The sequence below is a fragment of the Nilaparvata lugens genome, chromosome 5 (assembly GCF_014356525.2).
Source record: "Nilaparvata lugens isolate BPH chromosome 5, ASM1435652v1, whole genome shotgun sequence".
Taxonomy (NCBI): domain Eukaryota; kingdom Metazoa; phylum Arthropoda; class Insecta; order Hemiptera; family Delphacidae; genus Nilaparvata; species Nilaparvata lugens.
The window spans coordinates 64,441,472-64,460,416 of record NC_052508.1 but is presented as its reverse complement, the minus strand read 5'-3'; the positions used below and the strand labels follow the sequence as shown (position 1 = coordinate 64,460,416).

Below are 18,945 nucleotides of genomic sequence, written 5' to 3'. Positions count from 1 at the left end.
AGTGGAAGAGAATGAGATGGAGAATGTCAATATGAATAAAGTTTACTTGTATAATGGAAAAAGTAATACAGATACTGAAAGCTTTAAAAGAAATTGGAGTAACATAGGAATGAATGAATTGATTAAGAGGAAATATGAGATATAAAAATTGATGAGAGCTTTTAAAAAGTTTATGAACGATGGATGATATTCTAGGAAATTTGATGAATGTGAGTAATGAAATAAAGGTTAAATTAAAAGAGAAAGAAGAATCTCAATCAGAGTTTATTCCAAGAACTTCAAATACTATAACAAATTATTATCTCTAAAATAATTGAAACACTCTAGATATTGCACAACTAATCAGGATCCATTAATATACTCCATAGTAGAAAAAACTCTCATTTAATAATTGTTGATTTTCTTATTGATGCAAGAAGCACCTGTGGATTCTCTCATCTTCAACGGTATATTTATTACCTTTGTAATTTATTTATTATTAAATACTTAATAAATATTTATTATTCGTCGTATATTTATTTATTCTAATTTCTCATTACCCACGCATAAGTCCAGGTCTCATTTGAGCATCATGCTCAGCAAAGAAAAGAGAGTTTTCCTTTACTGTCAGTTTTGAACTCACCTGTGGGATTAACTAACCTACTTTTGGAACAAACTTATGAATTCACTTATTGAATGAATGATTGAATTGAATTGAATGAATGAATTCATTTGCCAAAAACAAAATACAAAAAGAACAAAATATGAAACTTATTACAGAATCATGTTTCGGAATTAATTATATTTGGCAGATTTTTGGGAAGATCGATTCCCTATAGGAACAGTAACACTAAAGCCCCGCACATACACATTGATTTTTGTTCGTACGACATTTTGACGTCCTTATAAATTCTATGAGATTGAACAGATGATGTTTGTCAAGTTTCGTTTAATCTGATAGATTTCATAAGGACGGCAAAATATCGTTTGAAAAAAATCTATGTGTGTGTGCGGGGCTTAATGAGTAATGGAACTTATGAAATATAATTGATAGTTTATATGAAACCTGTCATACCTCCCGCAATCCATCCAATTGTATCCGATAAAATATGACCATCTCCAAGAAACCTACTAGGATCGGCTTCAATACTCTGCTCCAAATACCTGACTCTGCATCAAAAGTAAGTTGTAATGAAGATGCAGCTATCGCGAGATTCAGTTCATACTGTCAGCATTGGTTTGAATGGGGAGCATCGATGATTATCATTGTGAGGGATGCTAACAGTTTGCTGTGATATCACTATAGCGAACTAATTTCGAAAATTAGCAAATTTCACACCTCACTGACACAGACTCTACTCTTCTTGATTGAGTTTCAAAGTGTTTCAAAAGAGAAAAAATTGCAAGTCTTCATTAAACTCAATGAAGGGGAACAGAGATGTTATATGGAAAGTTTCAAGTGAGGTTCACTTCAAACTGTCATAATTTGTCGAATGAGAGTCACTGATGTCTTATAATGAGGAATTCTGTCATTTTGAAATTAATCTTACTATAGAAACAGTTATAGTTTATTCTCGTGAATAAGGCTAGTTTCACATGCATTCGGTTTCATTCGGTTCGGTTCGTTTTCGGTTCGGTTCGGTTCGTTACCGAAAACGAATGAGGCTTTCATACATGTCAGGTTTTAATTCATACAGTTCTAATTAGGAATTTTCTTCTCAAACACAGCTGTGTTTTGATTTTCACAGTTCTTGCTGGTATACGGTATTTAAATATAAGAGCTGGTGTTAAATTGTAAGATGTTATTTATTGAACAACAAAATTTTAAAGTTAATTAAAAATTGTGAATTATTTGAATAGTTTCTTTTTGATTATTTCTATTTTCTCAAAAATAACTTGACCGATTTTTTTCAAATTCATACCCCGTATATTTATCAGCTCTATCAACTGGCATGAGTCTCCTTTCTGGGAAACTAATGGGGGTCCACCCCATCCTTGAGAAATGGACTTAGTAACCTCCTTCTCGTGCATGAGGTAGGTAGGTAGCGCAGTTAATAAAAAGAACACATAGTCGAGATATTTCTTCTGTAGAACAGCTGTTTTGAAGATTTTTAAAGAATGACGACTAAAAAAATTATACATATTATAAAACAAATATATATACACATTATACAGAAGTCTGAACGTAGTTTTAGATTCCAATATGAGCAAGGAAAGTTGTGTGTGTGTAACACACCGGATTTTTTTCTCAATGAATAGTTTGCTAAAAAAATATGAAATATATATTAATTGAAACTCAGGGAGAATTTTTATTTTTTTTTGTTATTATTTTTCCACGAATATTACATGATTTCATCAATGGAGAGAAGAGATGACTTTCATATACCATGTGTCAAAACAAGGAACAAATTTTCAATTTGAAAAAATAATCTCTCTGAACATCCAAAATTAACATAATCAAAAAGAAACTATTCAAATAATTCACAATTTTTAATCAACTTTGAAATAACATCTTAGAATTTAGCACCAGCTCTCATATTTAAATATACCAGCATGAACTGTGAAAATCCAAACACAGCTGTGTTTGAGAAGAAAATACCTAATTGGAACCGTACGAATTAAAACCTGACATGTATGAAAGCCTCATTCGTTTTCGGTAACTAACCGAACCGAACCGAAAACGAACCGAACCGAATGAAATGCGTGTGAAACTAGCCTTAGAGTCAAGTGGGCGTTCGGTTCTATGCGGTTTCTATTCGGTACCGAATTCAAACTGAATTACCGTTTCACACTTATCGGAATTTGCCGAAAACGAACCGAAAACGAAACGAACCGAATGAGTGTGAAACTAGCCTAAGTAATGAGCTACACTGAATCCTCTATATGTTACACCCTGTCATAGTGCATTCCCTGTTATAGAACATTTTTTCCCTTGAAACGTCCATATAGCTTTCAACCTTGATATAGTATAAACCGATTTATTACAGACCTAGTAATACATTATTACTAGTATTATTGTAGTATATTTTATTATTTTATGAGCGGTACCTTGAGATTTATCGAGGTTCACCGTTTAGCATAAAAAGAACTGATTAAAACTGTTGAACCCACTAATATGATTTTGTTTGGGTATGTTTTCTCCTGATAAGATTCACTTTTATCTGTCAGCATTCCTTTAGGAATTAATCGAAAGTTCCTATTCAACCAATGCTGACAAATCCAGGTGTTAAAGTGTCGAAAACAGATATTACGTTTCCAATCAAGAATTACTGATGTATCTCACTTAGTAATACATAATATATTGTTGAGAAACTATCAATTTTAATTATCATCAGATCGACTTCCAAATAAAGTTCATCTAAATGGACGACGAATTTCCAGCTATGGCTTTGTAATTACATGAATTATTCCATAAAATAAAGCTATGCACTTAGCTGCTTATTATCAATCCCTTTAATCACCCTAAGGCAGAACTTCACTCCTAATTTAGTATAAACAGAGCTACTATTTTCTAATCATATATTATTATTGGAACATATTATTATTAGAGCTATAATCATATTATTATTAATTAATCATGATGTACACCTCTGGATGGTATTTGGCGACTTGGAAAGGATTTTCCAGGATTTTCAAAATTTCGTTTGAAGACTCACAAAACTAATTGAACATATTGTTATTGAAATTATTGACCATATGAGTATTATGCATTTCCATTTGTTATGGCAATTACTGCTTGACTTATCAGTTTTGAACTCAATTAATTAAGGAATATTGGAGATAAAGAAGCTCTAATTTCTGATATGATCTAATAATGATGATGATTATGCTAAAGTAGCCAATCAATCTTTCGAGATCAGTGCGGTTACTTTAATTACTCTCCAAATCCCATCCCATAACACAAAAAACATATTCTAGCTTTCAAATGAAACATCAATATCACGCCAATTGAATGAGAAACAATATATCATCAAACCACCTATACCAAACTCAATTTAATCGATAGAGCAAATTCACTGCTACTAAAATGACAAAGATGCATTACATTGTAATCTAAAGTCTTGATAAATTATGCAGATGTCTTTTACATAACGAAAGTTGATGGAGAGCGTCAATCAATAACACTATTTTCTAGATGTCATGAATGTTAGCAGTAGACAAATAGAGGCTTCAATAAATTAATAAAGTGCATACTTGCATTGTTTTGGATTCTATTTAATAGGGTTTGGGAGATGCAAGTCGTCAGTGCACTCTTGCATGAGAGTCATCATGAAGCTTGCCGGGTTTATGGCGTTGGTCGCTCTGGCGGTGAGTCAATTCTATAAAAAAATATTGTAACTTTTAATATATTTTGAGAACAATAATATTGTAGAAGATGAAGAATATGATTTTCGTATGAGTTTCAAGCTGGATGTTTAGTTATATTTACAGAAATGCACTTACAATCACGAGCCATTTTTTCAAGTTCAAAAATAAAGAAAAATATGACTTGGAAGTTGAATATAATTTTCATTAATTGTAACTGTGTGACGTAGTTCTCCTAGAGGGATAATTTATTGAGAGAATAATGATTGATTACACAAGTAATGAATAAAATGGAATAGATGCTTTATTTCGAAGTGAAAAGTGTGAATTTAAAGTATTGTGCTCACTATAACCTTAGTGTCCGGTTTCCCATTTGGGAACTTTGGACTATATACGGCGAGGTGGAACTACCCTTGGGTCTCCCCACCATTCATAGCCATACGCTAATAATAATAATAATGCTTTATTATTCATGTTAGCACAATACAATATTGAATACATGTATTAGTATAAAATCACTTCGTTTATATGGACTACTTAAAACAAATCAAAAGAATATAAAAACTTTTAGTACCCTTTTATTAAAAATTTAAAAATATTTTAATGACTAGTTTCAACCTAAACTTGAAAATGACCTATGGTTGAAACTAGTCATTAAGATATTTTAAAGTTTTCAATAAAAGGGTACTAAAACTTTTTACATTCTTTTGATTTGAATACAGTATATATACAATTACACATTTACGGCTTGATCAGACAATTGCCAGCAGTATTCTTAAGGACATCATGGTTCTGGAGATCAATCACTGTTGTACATTTCAATACAAGTTATTGTACTCATTGAATTGTGATGATTTCACAATCTTTCCTTGCTCAAATTTATTAATAAAATCATTGGGGCCCACAGACAACTCCATTATGGCGAAGAAGGAAACTGCGTCATTGAAATGTCTTTGGGGGAAGGGGTTAAAAAACATATTTTGGTGGCTTATTTTTATTGGGGGGCTAGTACAGAAATCTTGGATTTCAAGGGGTGTTGAACTTGAGCTTGAGAGGGGAGGGTGCCCCTGATGAAACTGATGATAGATATCTGTTTCCTTGAGGGTCTATATTCAAGGGAAACAATGACATTGGAATCCAATTGATAGATTAATTGAAGTAGGCCTACTTCTTGATAGCATTGTGCTCCACTCCATGAAGACTAATTCATATAATAGTGATGAAGATATGTATTTTACATTTATTTCCAGGTCTACGATCCTTCATCAGGTGAAAAATTGATGCAATTTCAACTGTTGAAATTGTATCGGCAAATAATGCAGATTACTGTAAGCATAGAAACTTTCCCAGCCAGCTGAAGAAATCTCAAAAATAAATTCAAATTATTGATGGAAAATCACATTTATGATTATTTTCAGAGCCTAGCATCAAGTCAGCCCGCAGTTGGAAATGTTCAAGTTCAACTTCCACAACTAAATGGAGGGAATCTACCACTTTCTATCACAAAAACTCAAGAAGAGTCACCACTTTTAGTTGCCAAGACTCAAGAGGAGACACCCGACTATATGCAACTATTAACTGCAGCATTGAATCCTGTAGATTCACAGATTCCAATAAATTCGGAAATCAAATTCAGAGAAACACGCACAACGGGAAAGAAATGTGAGTTATTACAGATTACATAATTGATTACTGTGTAAACATATTTCCATGATTTGTGAACAAATTCATGTAAAAATCCACAAGTTCTAGTCCGTTTTGTATTTTAGTACATCCCAAGAAACCAAAGGAGGAGATATTTTTCACAAATGGAAATAAATTCATACAGAATGACTTTTTGTTTGGATTTAGATTATTAGGCTACAATAATCTTCAAGAATTATCAACCAGTAGTTATTCATTCTTTCCATCCCCGTAAGAGAGTGAAGAGACTTCTATTCTCAACAATGAGTAATTAACACTACAAATATGGATTAATAATAATTATATTCAGATAATAAAAGTAATCTCTGCAAATTTAATTGTCAAGTATTGAATCAAAGACGCTAAAATACACTTATCTTAAAAAAATATTTTTTGTTGAATATAACATTATCAATGAGACTCAGGCTATTCCTCCTAAAGAATTCCATGGTGATCATGTTATGATGAAGTTTTTTTCTAATTTCATACTATTTAAGGCTTGATCATGAATACTAGGGGAGAATGAAACTAGAAGTGTGAATACATTTTAATTTTGTTTTAAAACCTTTCAAAACAGTCATCAACAAAGAATATTATCCATATGCTTTTGTTCCTCGTTCACAATCAATTTGTCATTGTCAATATTCTGTATTCGATTTCTTATCTAACATCTCTGATAAAATTTGGAGGAATTTCTCAACAGCGAGGTCAAGTAATAACTATGGAGGTTCGGGTGGAGGTGGAGGTGGAGGAGGAGGATACGAAAGATCCGGAAGTGGCAGAGGAGGAAATGGTGGAAAAGGAGGAGGAAGAGGACGAGATGACGATTATTGTGAGGATGACGATGATGACGATAACTACGGGACCAAGAGAACTAGTACAAAGAGGAGTGGTAAGTATAACATTTTTATTAATTGATTTGAATGGGTTATCTTTTTAATAACTGCATTTTATATTTTTAGCGCACTCCAGCTTTAAATCAAAATGCTTTCATTCATTCTAAAACAGAGTTTGAAAAAGCTTGTAGTCAAATGTCGTAAGAGCCGCGACGTGATAATTTCAATGTATATTTACAGATAAATTGATTGAAATTACTTAGTTTTTTCACATAATTTTAATCTAAATTACATTGATAAGTCATTGATAGTTTATAACTAGACTTTTGACAAGCATTGTAATTGTTATATTATTGGGCCTAGAATTGTATATACTCATGCAGCTTCCTTCTGGATAGAGATGAGCGTTGCTCCACGAGCCCCACATTGAAGTTTTTAGTTGAAGAAAAACCGTTATTTATTGGATCCAAAATTTCTCGACGTATCGAATGGAAGGTAAGTGGGAATTAATGGTGAATGAATGGTGTCACACTTGAACGATAGAACCAGACAAACACCTTAATAAGGCTAGTTTCACACACATACGGCTCTGCTCGGTTCGGTTCGTTTTCGATCGAAGTGTGAAACGGTAATTTGGTACCGCACAGCACCGAACCACAGTATACATACAGTATGGAATCTTGGCTAGTGCCCTGACGCAAAAATCCGCCATCTTGTTAGGAAGCGCCGCATTGTAATAGTATTGATTGTAGGTTCGGATCACTTGGATGATCCGGATCAATTGGTGTCGTTCACTGCCATGAGCCAATCAGAAGACCAGGATTGGAACTTCCCAAGGTCACGTGACGTGTCTAGTATTTGCGTCATGTAAAAAGCATTGGTTGGATAGGCGTTTGAATACAAGTTTCCATGCTGTACCTATTCTGTGACCAAACTTCACCTCAACACAAATAGATTTCATCAGATTTGAGTTCTTTGCTAGGGAAGGTATGTGTGAAACTAGCTTAAGATGACAGTAGATTCGAGGTTGCGGTGCTTTGCACAGCATGGATGAACATAGTTATTCATAAAAAACAGTATTGTTGTATTGTTGAATTTATTAATCTGAGAAATAATTTTCATTTACAGGAGGTGGAACTAGGAGGAGAGACCAATGCGATGACGACTGCACCTGTGAAGACTGCCAAGGAGGAGGCGGAGGAGGCGGTGGAGGAGGTAGAGGAGGTGGCGGAGGAGGAAGAGGAGGAGGTGGAGGAGGAAGAGGATACGATGACAGAAAGAAAGATTACGGAGGTGACAGTTACGGAGGACGAGGTGGAGGTGGTGGAGGAGGATCTGGAAAGGGAGGCAGCAAAGGATCCAGTTACGGTGGAAAAGGTGGTGGTGGTGGAGGAGGTGGAGGAGGGGGTTATGGTAGCTCTAAGAAGAAGTATTGAGAAAATATCAAGCTATGGGCCTAACAGCTCTGATGGGATAGTTCTGGAAGCATGTAAAAAGAATAAATGAAAATGTTAAATTTGATTCCTGTCATGTTATTTTTTATTGGAAAGATATTCATTTTTGTAACCTTCATCGCACAACATTATATGAATAAGTGGTACGTTTCAGTATTTACAACTACAACATCAACATGGAATACAGTACCTATTGAAAAAATTGATATTAAAAACCTTTTCTCAGCAATAATACAAGGTAATTATTATTAGATCTATCATCTAATCACCTCGGTCTCAATACACAATTGAAATTAAAGTATATAACCAATCATTTATGTATCATTATAACCATTATATGAATCGAGTGAATTGGAATTATACAGATCATATAAGAGAAAATTCTGCCTATGCACACTCTTGCTCTTCCAATACGCTATTAAAATTTCAAAAGTAACTTGTGATGAGCATTACAATATAAATATTCAACTTTCAGAAGCATTAATGATATTAACTTAGCACTAGATGGATAGCACTTATATTTTTGAAGAATCAAAAATCCAGAGAGAAACCTAGAAATGAAACACCGGCTTTGAAATTTCTTGCAATACAGTTGGCTATTTAAGGCCTGGTCACGCCTCAATCCAATCACAAGCAAGCAAGGAAGAGCAAACACACCTTTGGTTCTCTATTGACCAATGGGAAAGCAGAGATTTTGTTGTTGAAGGTTGAGAAACAGAAATTTATCCAATTAAAATCTGAGCAATTCTAGCGACTTTTTATCATATGGTTAATGGTAGTTGATTTACAGAGAATTTAACCAATCAAAAGCTATCCAAAAGCAATGATAAAAAGCTTAACTTATACTATCTTTTCTCTATTCCAATTTCAAGTGGCGTACTAACTTATTGCCATTAAGGCATCAGTCAATGAAAGTTGGGTATGAGAGAAATGAACCAATCACAAGCTAAGCGATGAGTGAGTAGGAGTTCCGTTGTCATGACAACAGTCAATGTCTGAGTGAGAAAGTATCCAACCAATGCCAGATAACCTAGAAATTTCTGTGTCATCGGAACTTGTGAGAATTGAATGAAAGAGAATAAATTAGACAAGTAACTAGTAGCTCTGTGAACAGTAGACCTCGCGCTCAGTAAGTTACATTGACCTGTTGTTATGTTTTCTCAAAAATTAATAAATAATTTATCAATTTAAAATGTCTAGAAAAAATCCTAAATAAACATAGAGATTTCTGTCCTATCGTCCCGGAATGTGAGTGTGAGCGCTGTTATCAGGTCTGGCTGCAACTTACTATCTACAACGTTGATGGAAAGATATATATCAGGATTCCAAGATGTATATCAGGTCTGGCTGCCGTCGATACGCCAATCCAATCAGCCCATCAGAGAACATTCTGTGTTGTCGTGTTGGCGAGAAATCGGTGTGTTGAAATACAAAATAAACTACCATAATGCTGATTTCCTACAAACTTCATTTCTCACTTTTCATGATTTTAGAAATCAATCTCTTTTCAATAATATTTATTACAATTTTAATCATCAGATTAAATAAGAAAAATGTAAAAAAAATATTTTCTATCAGTAACTCCATCCAAACCAGAATCATGGCCTCACCTTATGGAAATACAAAGCTATTTCACAATACTGTCTACTAACGTTGATGGTAAGATACAGTCATTTTCAAGATGTTCGATGTTTTTGAACGGGTAGTATTATAGTCCACTAGACAGCTGATTTATGATGAATAACTATAAAGTCTTATTTTTACGGTAATATTGGCGTTCGAAGGAAACTCCTTTTCCTTTTGTATTATCCTTAGAGTGCAAAATTTCAAAAAACCGTATGTATACGTCGACGCGAACTTCAAAAAGGAACATACCTGTAAGTTTCATGAAAATCTATTGCTGCATTTCGCAGTAAATGTGCTACATAAATATAAACATAAATAAACATCAAAAGAAATGCAAAATCGTCGACTTGAATCTTAGACCTCACTTCACTCGGTCAACAAGATACAATTTAACCAATAATCAGGTGGGATCAAGAATACATTCACAATCTAACTGATGATAGAGCAACTATTGCGTCGTTTAGCGACAGTTGATGAGGATTGTTTACTAGAGAACTGAATTCACCAATTACAAGCCAATCAATAGAAGAGTATCAATTTGAATATTATGACTGCCAATAGGAGTTAACTGTGAAAATATCGAATCAATCACAAGCTAACCAATAGGAGAAAAGTAATTCCGTTGTCATGACAGCATATTTATTACGGTACTATAGCTAATTTTCTAGGTCCAGTTTCATAAAAGTTACAAGTCCTGTAATACAGGAAAAGTTCCTGTATTACAGGTAAAATTTAGAAGTTTGTGTCTCATAAACAATTTTAAGACATTTGCCTGTATTACAGGTGAATAATAGACTACTGGACTTTATCATAGTTGTGTTTCATAATAAGAAACTTCCTGTATTATTGGACCTGTAAGATGTTGGATATTTTATCATTGTTTAGACCATCCTAAAACTTTTACAAGTGTAGGTAGAATATTGAAAAGCGACATTTTGTTGAAAAAGCAACGTGTTGAAACGGATGAAGGTAGTAGTTCTAGTTCTGGTAAAGATGACTATGTTATTATTCGTAGGCCAAGAATTTTCAAGGACAGAATTTCTTACAATATGATGCAGGAAACTTATCAATATAATGAACGGTTTAGATTAAGCTTCCCTCAATAAAGCGTTATTGCAGATATTCAGAAAATGTACTTCCATAATGTTTTATGTCTCTTATTGAACAAATTTAATTAATCACGTTAATTTACTTATTAACATTTGCTAATTAACTTTTTTGAAACATTAGGTACTACTACTCACATAACTGTTATAATAAGTTATGTACGTTAAGTAGTTATTATAATTTCTCAACTATTTATCATAAACAAAGTCATTTTCCAGCATGAATGCAATCTGTCCATCGTCAGAAATTTGATAATGTGGATTTTCCACTAAAACATTCTAAGTAGCACTTTGTTCATATATTATATTAGGCTCGCCGGCCAATGAAAACATTAATTCAAAATAAAGGAACTGTAATATAGGTGAATATTACAGGTGCTTTTACAAGTGTAGAATTATTTTTATAAAACATAATTTTACAGGATTGTAAATTTTAATTTATAAGTCCTGTAATACAGGCCCTGTATTACAAGGGTTTTATGAAACAGGCCCACTGGACTTGGAATGCTCTAAGGGCCGATTACACAGTAAAAAACTTACTGGATTGAGTGGATTGGAACTCAACTGGTGGCTCAAACTGAAAATAAACAAAAGAGACTTGATGAATGGAAGATCCTAGATGAATGGAAAGTAGCTTCAGTAAAATCTATCTTTAAAAAAGGTGATAGAAGCTCATGTGATAACTACAGTGGCATTAGTCTGCTCAATACTGCATAGAAAATATCCAGTATGATGATCAAAGAAAGAATGCAGACTATCTCGGAAGTACTCCTACTGGAGGGGCAATGTGGTATCAGAAAAGGGCGATTGTGTAGAATAATGTTTTCACCATAAATCAAATCATTGAAAAAAGGAGTGAATTCAACCTGGAAACACATATTGCCTTTGTTGATTTCCAAAATTCACTAAATAGGATGAAACTATGGGTAGTACTGAATGAGTCTTGTTACCATCTACACCTTATAAAAGTAGTCCAGAGTTTATATAGAAATACAAAGGTGATAATAGAAGTGGGACATTCCATAGAGTAAGACAGGAGTAAGACAAGGGTGTGGATTATCACCTGCTAAGGATTTGGAAGTCTGAAATTAATACTGGAATCACCATAAACGAAAAATGTGTTGACTGATTGCTCCTTACTGATGACCTAATAATCATACAGAACAGTGAGGATGACCTGCAGAGATCTTTCTTCAAGCTTTTCAGCCTCTGTCAAGAATATATCACAGCAAAAGACGATGGTTATGGCTTTCAAGAGAAAGAAGCCAGTAAGGAGCAAGATAGTATTTAATAATAGTATCCTGGAACAGGTATCAAATTTCAATTACTTGGGCTGTGATATCTGTTACTGGAAAGGGAGAGATAGTCTACTACCAACAAAATACATCTCTTCCAAAACATATTTGGTACCATAAATAGAAATCTGAAGAATAATGCTAGCCAGGCTACCAGGCTAAAATTCTACAAAACTATAGCTGCTCCAACTCTTTTATATGGATGTGAAACCTGGATGCTGTCAGGGCCAGATGGAAGTAGAATACAGGCATCTGAAATCAGATTTCTCATGATTTCTTGCACCTATGGGTGCAGCCAAGAAGATCATTTAAGAAATACTGAGATAAGAAAACAACTTAACGTCTTTTCTATAAATGGAAAGATATCTCAGAGAAGCTTTAAATGGTACCAGCATGTGAATAGGATGGAGGTAGACAGACTACCAAAATTGGTGCTCAACTACCAGTCAGTAGGCAAGAGAGACCAAGGCCGTCCAAGGAAAAGAAGGGCAGATATGAGGTTCGGAACAGGCAGAGATGCCTAAACCCCGAAAGGTAGAAGAGGAAGAGACTTGATATGGATAATCCAGTTTAGAATGAAATTTTGTTCGAACTGGCAGTGCAAACGACGCTTAATCATTCAGTGGATAATTTCGGTTCTGTTCAATTAAGATTTTTGTACCGTATAATAATTGATACCGTATTATGATTCCTATACCGTACTAATTAATTTTATTTCTGGATATTGTACCGTAATAATTAATAATAATTGTACCGTATTATGATTCCTAAACCGTACTAATTAATTTTATTTCTGGATATTTTTCATTTTTCCTCTGGCGGTCCTTTGGTACGCACTTGCGCCAAGTAATCCACACCAGCCTATTGAGAACTCCAGCGTCGATTTTGTAGAATATCGCCTACCCTATAAGTAGTAGCAATTCCCACTCAACATAATTCCTACACCCGGCCGGCCGGGTTGGTCTACTGGTCTGGAGAGTGTTACAAACTTCAGTCTGCCAGCATCACCTTTTTCGTGGGCTCGAATCCCGCCGTTGGCATGGACGTTTGATCATATCATTAAACAATTCATTCAATTCAAAATTAACCAAGTACATTTCGTTACCCCACCCACATACAGGCAAAAAGCGTATGAGGGCTTCATCGTCAATGAATAAATAAACAAACAACCTGATGAATAAAACGATGAATTTGGAGTGATAAATTGATTCATTTCAAAACCTTGAACTTCAACTATATGGTATTGTATTTTACTTTCTTAATCAAATACAAGTAACTTTCATTGTCAAGGTTTTAATTAATGACTGACTGTATGATTTAATAAACTTTTTTCTTCCTTCAGAGACAGCTTGATCATCGAAGATAATTTATAGCTGAATCATATTGGATTACACACAACATGGTTTCAACTAGTAACCAGCTTTTAACTTTCAACAGATTGTTACATTACTTTTCCAATATCATACTTTAGAACATCGATCAGGATTGTTGGAACATAGGCCTACATTCTCAATAGATCAACATGAGGATGATACCAACTTTAACGTTCGCAGTATTACTAGTGCTTTCCATTTCCGTGAGTTGCATTCGTTAATTTCATTAACTTTTCTGAATTAAGTTTATCAATATGGCTACTAGATTTTTAAAATATGAAATATCACAAGTACCTACAATATTTTATATTAAATAGGACTATTTTTGGCGATAATGCCATCATCAGTAACATTATTCTTTCAACAATTCAATTTTAAAAAACACTTGATAATTATGGCATCATCGCTGAAACTAGGTCGTGTGTTACATGAAATATCAAGGGTACCGGTACCAGTGATTTTCTATAATAATAATTAAACTCTCTTCTAAAATTCACTTTAAACTCTGAGCATTGGTTGAAAATTAGAAGCGTTGATGTTATCTATGAGGAACGCTGTCAGTTCGTGCTGAATTTCACTATAACAATTTATGGGTTCGGAAACGCAATTATTAAACGATGATGTGATTGATATACTCGTATTTGAAGCATTCACTGTAACTTTAAGTATAACAAATTGATTATATTCTAAAAAATTAATCAAACAATTTAACGATTTTTATTGTTTGCAAAAGTTTCATATTTTTTCATTTTTTTATAATACAGTATTTTTTATACTTCGAACGTGTATTGGACATTGACCTAGAAATAATTTCTCCTTCGAGCTTAAAAACTCATGGGATGAAATAATGTATTGTTTTGGTTGCATTCTTTTCTATCAGATTCATCTGTGATCAACCGCTAATTAAATCCGTCATCCGCTTCTTTGGTTCTTGTGGCTTCCAATAATCAAAGATTTGATTACGTTAGAATTGGATAGACGTTGCAAGAGCCTCGAGATTGTTTTATTTGTGATTGAAAATTTATTGTTTCAGGATTTGATACGTTGTGCGGAGGGTGCAGCAGCTGAAGGTAATGCTCAAGGTGGAATAAGTAATTAATAATAATAACATACAGAGTATCCCACGAAAGTGTATCTACTCGAAATTTGCAACAAATGTTCAGTAGAATTTTTTACATTGACCTCAGTTTTCAATATATATTACTGATTGTATATTTCATTGTATCATTTGTATATCTTTGTATTATCCACTTGTTTCTTTGTTTGACGTTCTTGAAATTGGAATGAGCGTTCAAACTCTTGGAAATTTAACTTTGAACTCGACGAATTTATTTTTTCGTCTTGATCGCTCATAAAAATTTCAAAAACGTTAAACAGGGGAGAAAATTATCTGAATCTTATCGAATATATCTTATCGAATGGTTTCTTCCTCCTTCCAATCATATCCTTAGGATTCGATTTTGACTGATATTTTTCTAATCATTGAAGTTTTTTAAAAATGTCGAAAAATCTATTTATCTTAAAACTAAGGTCGATATAAGAGAATGCTACTGGAACACATTTATATGAATACCTACTTACTTGGTAGAAGTAATAGTAGGTATTGTTTATACTGATACACCTTTCGTGAGACAGCCTCTATAAAAACAATCTGCAAACATATTGAATGGGCAATGGGTCAACTTATTAATTTAGTTACTCAATAAACACGAAGAGTACAAATCTTCATTCCAAAAATATTGGATAGGATCCAGGACTTATCATACTAAAATAAATAGTATTGAAAACTGAGTTATGATTTCATGTTTTCCCAGTTACAGAAACTGTGTCAGACGAATAGCTTTAATAATAATCAAAATTCACTTTTTTGAACGATTTTGAAACAATTTGAGGTGTATGCAGCATATCAATGTCCAAGGAAGATATAACAATACTAATATATTTTATCCATTATCAATCGTGGATTTGAATAATTGGATCGATTTATTTTATGTTTGCAGGTGTTATCTCAGCAGCCCCTGCCGTTACTAATGGAATCGCTGACTCAGCCAAAAATACAGCAGTTACAGGCGGAAGCATATGGACGCGCTTCTTCCAGGCCATAGCGAACTTTTATAGAAAATTGCTAGACTGGAAAAATATCAAATGTTTCAGTGGAAATAAGTATAATATTAATCCTAAATCAAATGTTGTGTCTGGGACACCCAATGCAGGATCTATCAATGTGGTAGGCATAGAGGGGGATGCGAAATTCTCGTGAACTGACTTCTAATTCCGTGAATACCTAAAATTATTGGTGTATGATACAATATTAAATAATGAATAGATAAGATTTTTTTATAAAAGTTGTAAATCCAGTGCTTGGCGATCTATGGAATGCAATGATCTCAGTACCTACATTACTTTCCAATTCAATAAACTAGTACCTATCCATTTTCTGTCTTTTCTCAGAGAAGACTCATGTGTATATTCGACTAGAATATTGTTTCATTCATCCTCTATGAAATTGCATCATACTTCTACATAAGTTTCATTCATCCTCTATGAAATTGCATCATACTTCTACATAAATTTCAAATTGGTCCAAATGTTTATTTGTATATTCAATGTATCATTCATTATGATGAATATTGGAAAAAATTGACAAAGACTTATTCTTTTTTTAGTTATCAAAATTGAGTGACTCTCTCGTTCATATTATTATGTACAATAACAATAGTGTAGAACTTCAACCACAGCTGTTAAGCTATTTAAGTTCTTTTCTTTTTTTCCATCATGATACTGTTTTCCCTAATAATTGCATTTTAGAAACATTTGTAGAACATGTCGTGAATGAATTTCAATTTCAAAATATCAAAAAAATATGTAGTGTAGAAATATTCTGCAATGGTCCATACAATATAAATTATTTCTGTAATAATTTATACTCACTTTGTAATAATAAGCTCTTGTACTAAAACACTGTAAAAATACATTGTAGTCACAATAAAAATGATTAGTAGAAACATGTTGATAGATGTCTTTCAGTTTATGAATAGACGTTTTCAAATATTTCAAATTTGTTAATGGAATAATTGAATTATTTTCCCAATTTGAATCATGTCATAATAATAATAATGTACATTATTATATACATTATTATCATTATTATTCTGTAATACAAATGTATTTTACACGGATTTCCATATCCCATCCATGAGATATTATAAATGTACAAATTTTATTCATAATTATAACTGTTTTATTTTAGGACAATTTTATAATTATGAAATGTCAATAATTATAAAACCCTGCCCAAATATTTTATAAATAAATCGAAACTTTGTTATGAACCTACGTTTATTGCAATGTGTAATTTGTGGATATTTGTACTTTAGAATATTAATAAAATTTCATATTCTGAATCAGGAGACTTTATGTAAAATCTGACAAAGCATTTATTGGAACGGTTCCACTTGTTACTCGTTCCGCTACTACGTAGACTTCATGTCGTCATTTTGTGCGTCTGTGCTGACAAGTGACGTCACAGTCGCGGTTCTTTGCCACTGCTCTAGTCAAGTTGGTTTTCTATACTTTTATTCATACTTTTTCGTCGGATTATTTGCCGTTGCAATTTTAATATTTATACTATTCGATTTTTTGGAATTTAATCTTGTCTTTAGGCATCTTACTTTCTAGATATTTGTTACTTTTTCACCATGCGGTTGCAAATGCTTTACCTACGTTTCAAACACATCCGGCATCTTGCTTCTTTCATCGAGCATTGTAGCGTCTTTTTGTCTTTTGCAAGGGTTCTTAGTCAAGAGCGCATTTACTCTTTTGGTCTAAACCTTTTATCCATTTTCATCGGACCTACGAAAAGTTTTTAAAGGTGAATTATTCTTCGAATTAATTCGTTTGTTCTATTCTTCAATTGTGATTCAATTATTCATCAATTGCTTCGTATATTTACTCTGTTAAATAATGAATAGATAAGATTTTTTTATAAAAGTTGTAAATCCAGTGCTTGGCGATCTATGGAATGCAATGATCTCAGTACCTACATTACTTTCCAATTCAATAAACTAGTACCTATCCATTTTCTGACAAATTTCAAATTGGTCCAAATGTTTATTTGTATATTCAATGTATCATTCATTATGATAAATATTGGAAAAAATTGACAAAGACTTATTCTTTTTTTAGTTATCAAAATTGAGTGACTCTCTCGTTCATATTATTATGTACAATAACAATAGTGTAGAACTTCAACCACAGCTGTTAAGCTATTTAAGTTCTTTTCTTTTTTTCCATCATGATACTGTTTTCCCTAATGATTGCATTGTAAAAAAAATTGTAAAACATGTTGTGAATAAATTTCAATTTCAAAAAATATGTAGTGAAGAAATATTCTGCAACGCTCCATACAATATAATTTTTTTCTGTAATAATTTATACTCACTTTGTAATAATAAGCTCTTGTACCTAAACACTGTAAAAATACCTTGTAGTCACAATAAAAATGATTTGTAGAAACATGTTGATAGATGTCTTTCAGTTTATGAATAAACGTTTTCAAATATTTCAAATTTGTTAATGGAATAATTGAATTATTTTCTCAATTTGAATCATGTCATAATAATAATATACATTATTCTGTAATATTTTATTCGGATTTCCATATCCGATCCATGGGATATTATAAATGTACAAAATAATTATATCTATTTTTTTCTAGGACAATTTGTTGTTGTATGTCAATAATTATAAAACCCTGCCCAAATATTTATAAATAAAACCGAAACGTTGTTATCAACCTACGTTTATTATAAATAAAACCGAAACGTTGTTATCAACCTACGATTATTGTAATGTGTAATTTGTGGATATTTTTACTATAGAATATTAATGAAATTTCATATTCTGAATCAGGAGACTCCTAGCTTCTTGTAAATGAATAAATTCCACTTCCACTGTGAAATGTTAGTTGATAATATTGATTAAACATGTTGTTCTTGTTGAGCATAGCATTCTATAGATTTGGAATGTTCATATTAAATTTCTTAGAAAGTTTTGTTCTTCATTGCTTTCATGAACATCTAAGAGCCATTCCTTGAAATAGATTATTTTGGTACTCAATTCCCACTGAGACTAAGAGTCAAAGTTCTTCTTAGATAAATAACAGCACATTGATATAAGTGGTTGTAACGTATTGCCCAAGATTCAAGAATGAAATAATAGTGAGCTTTTTGGGAACAATCCAGGAGATGTACAAACTTGGCAGGGTTTCCAAAAGTTTTGGTATAGTG

General features: G+C 32.8%; 2 protein-coding genes across 3 annotated transcripts; both read left to right on the top strand.

Moving 5' to 3' along the window:
- The first annotated feature begins 4,150 nt into the window (after positions 1-4,150).
- Positions 4,151-8,324, top strand: LOC111054157 (glycine-rich cell wall structural protein 1.0). The gene is made up of 4 exons (XM_022341128.2): positions 4,151-4,287; positions 5,703-5,946; positions 6,671-6,859; positions 7,932-8,324. The coding sequence occupies exons 1-4, from the start codon at positions 4,237-4,239 to the stop codon at positions 8,237-8,239; spliced, it is 792 nt and encodes a 263-aa protein (XP_022196820.2). The 5' UTR covers positions 4,151-4,236; the 3' UTR covers positions 8,240-8,324.
- Positions 8,325-13,662: 5,338 nt separating this feature from the next.
- On the top strand, positions 13,663-16,735 carry LOC111054154. Of its 2 annotated transcripts, none has more exons than XM_039429024.1 (3): positions 13,663-13,860; positions 14,691-14,739; positions 15,658-16,730. In XM_039429024.1, the coding sequence occupies exons 1-3, from the start codon at positions 13,807-13,809 to the stop codon at positions 15,915-15,917; spliced, it is 363 nt and encodes a 120-aa protein (XP_039284958.1). In that variant the 5' UTR covers positions 13,663-13,806; the 3' UTR covers positions 15,918-16,730. The 2 variants fall into 2 exon arrangements, with proteins under 2 accessions (XP_039284958.1, XP_022196818.2); XM_022341126.2 differs by having other exon boundaries at positions 13,669-13,860; positions 14,691-14,727; positions 15,658-16,735.
- The last annotated feature ends 2,210 nt before the right edge of the window (positions 16,736-18,945 follow it).

What these genes read in the sequence shown, in the direction of transcription:
- LOC111054157 (XM_022341128.2), top strand. Translation starts at nt 4,237, where the DNA reads ATGAGAGTCATCATGAAGCTTGCCGGGTTTATGGCGTTGGTCGCTCTG. An exon ending in TGGCGTTGGTCGCTCTGGCG is followed by an intron (nt 4,288 to 5,702) that starts GTGAGTCAATTC and finishes GATTATTTTCAG; the next exon opens with AGCCTAGCATCAAGTCAGCC. An exon ending in ACGCACAACGGGAAAGAAAT is followed by an intron (nt 5,947 to 6,670) that starts GTGAGTTATTAC and finishes ATTTCTCAACAG; the next exon opens with CGAGGTCAAGTAATAACTAT.
- LOC111054154 (XM_039429024.1), top strand. Translation starts at nt 13,807, where the DNA reads ATGAGGATGATACCAACTTTAACGTTCGCAGTATTACTAGTGCTTTCC. An exon ending in TACTAGTGCTTTCCATTTCC is followed by an intron (nt 13,861 to 14,690) that starts GTGAGTTGCATT and finishes TTATTGTTTCAG; the next exon opens with GATTTGATACGTTGTGCGGA. An exon ending in AGCTGAAGGTAATGCTCAAG is followed by an intron (nt 14,740 to 15,657) that starts GTGGAATAAGTA and finishes TTATGTTTGCAG; the next exon opens with GTGTTATCTCAGCAGCCCCT.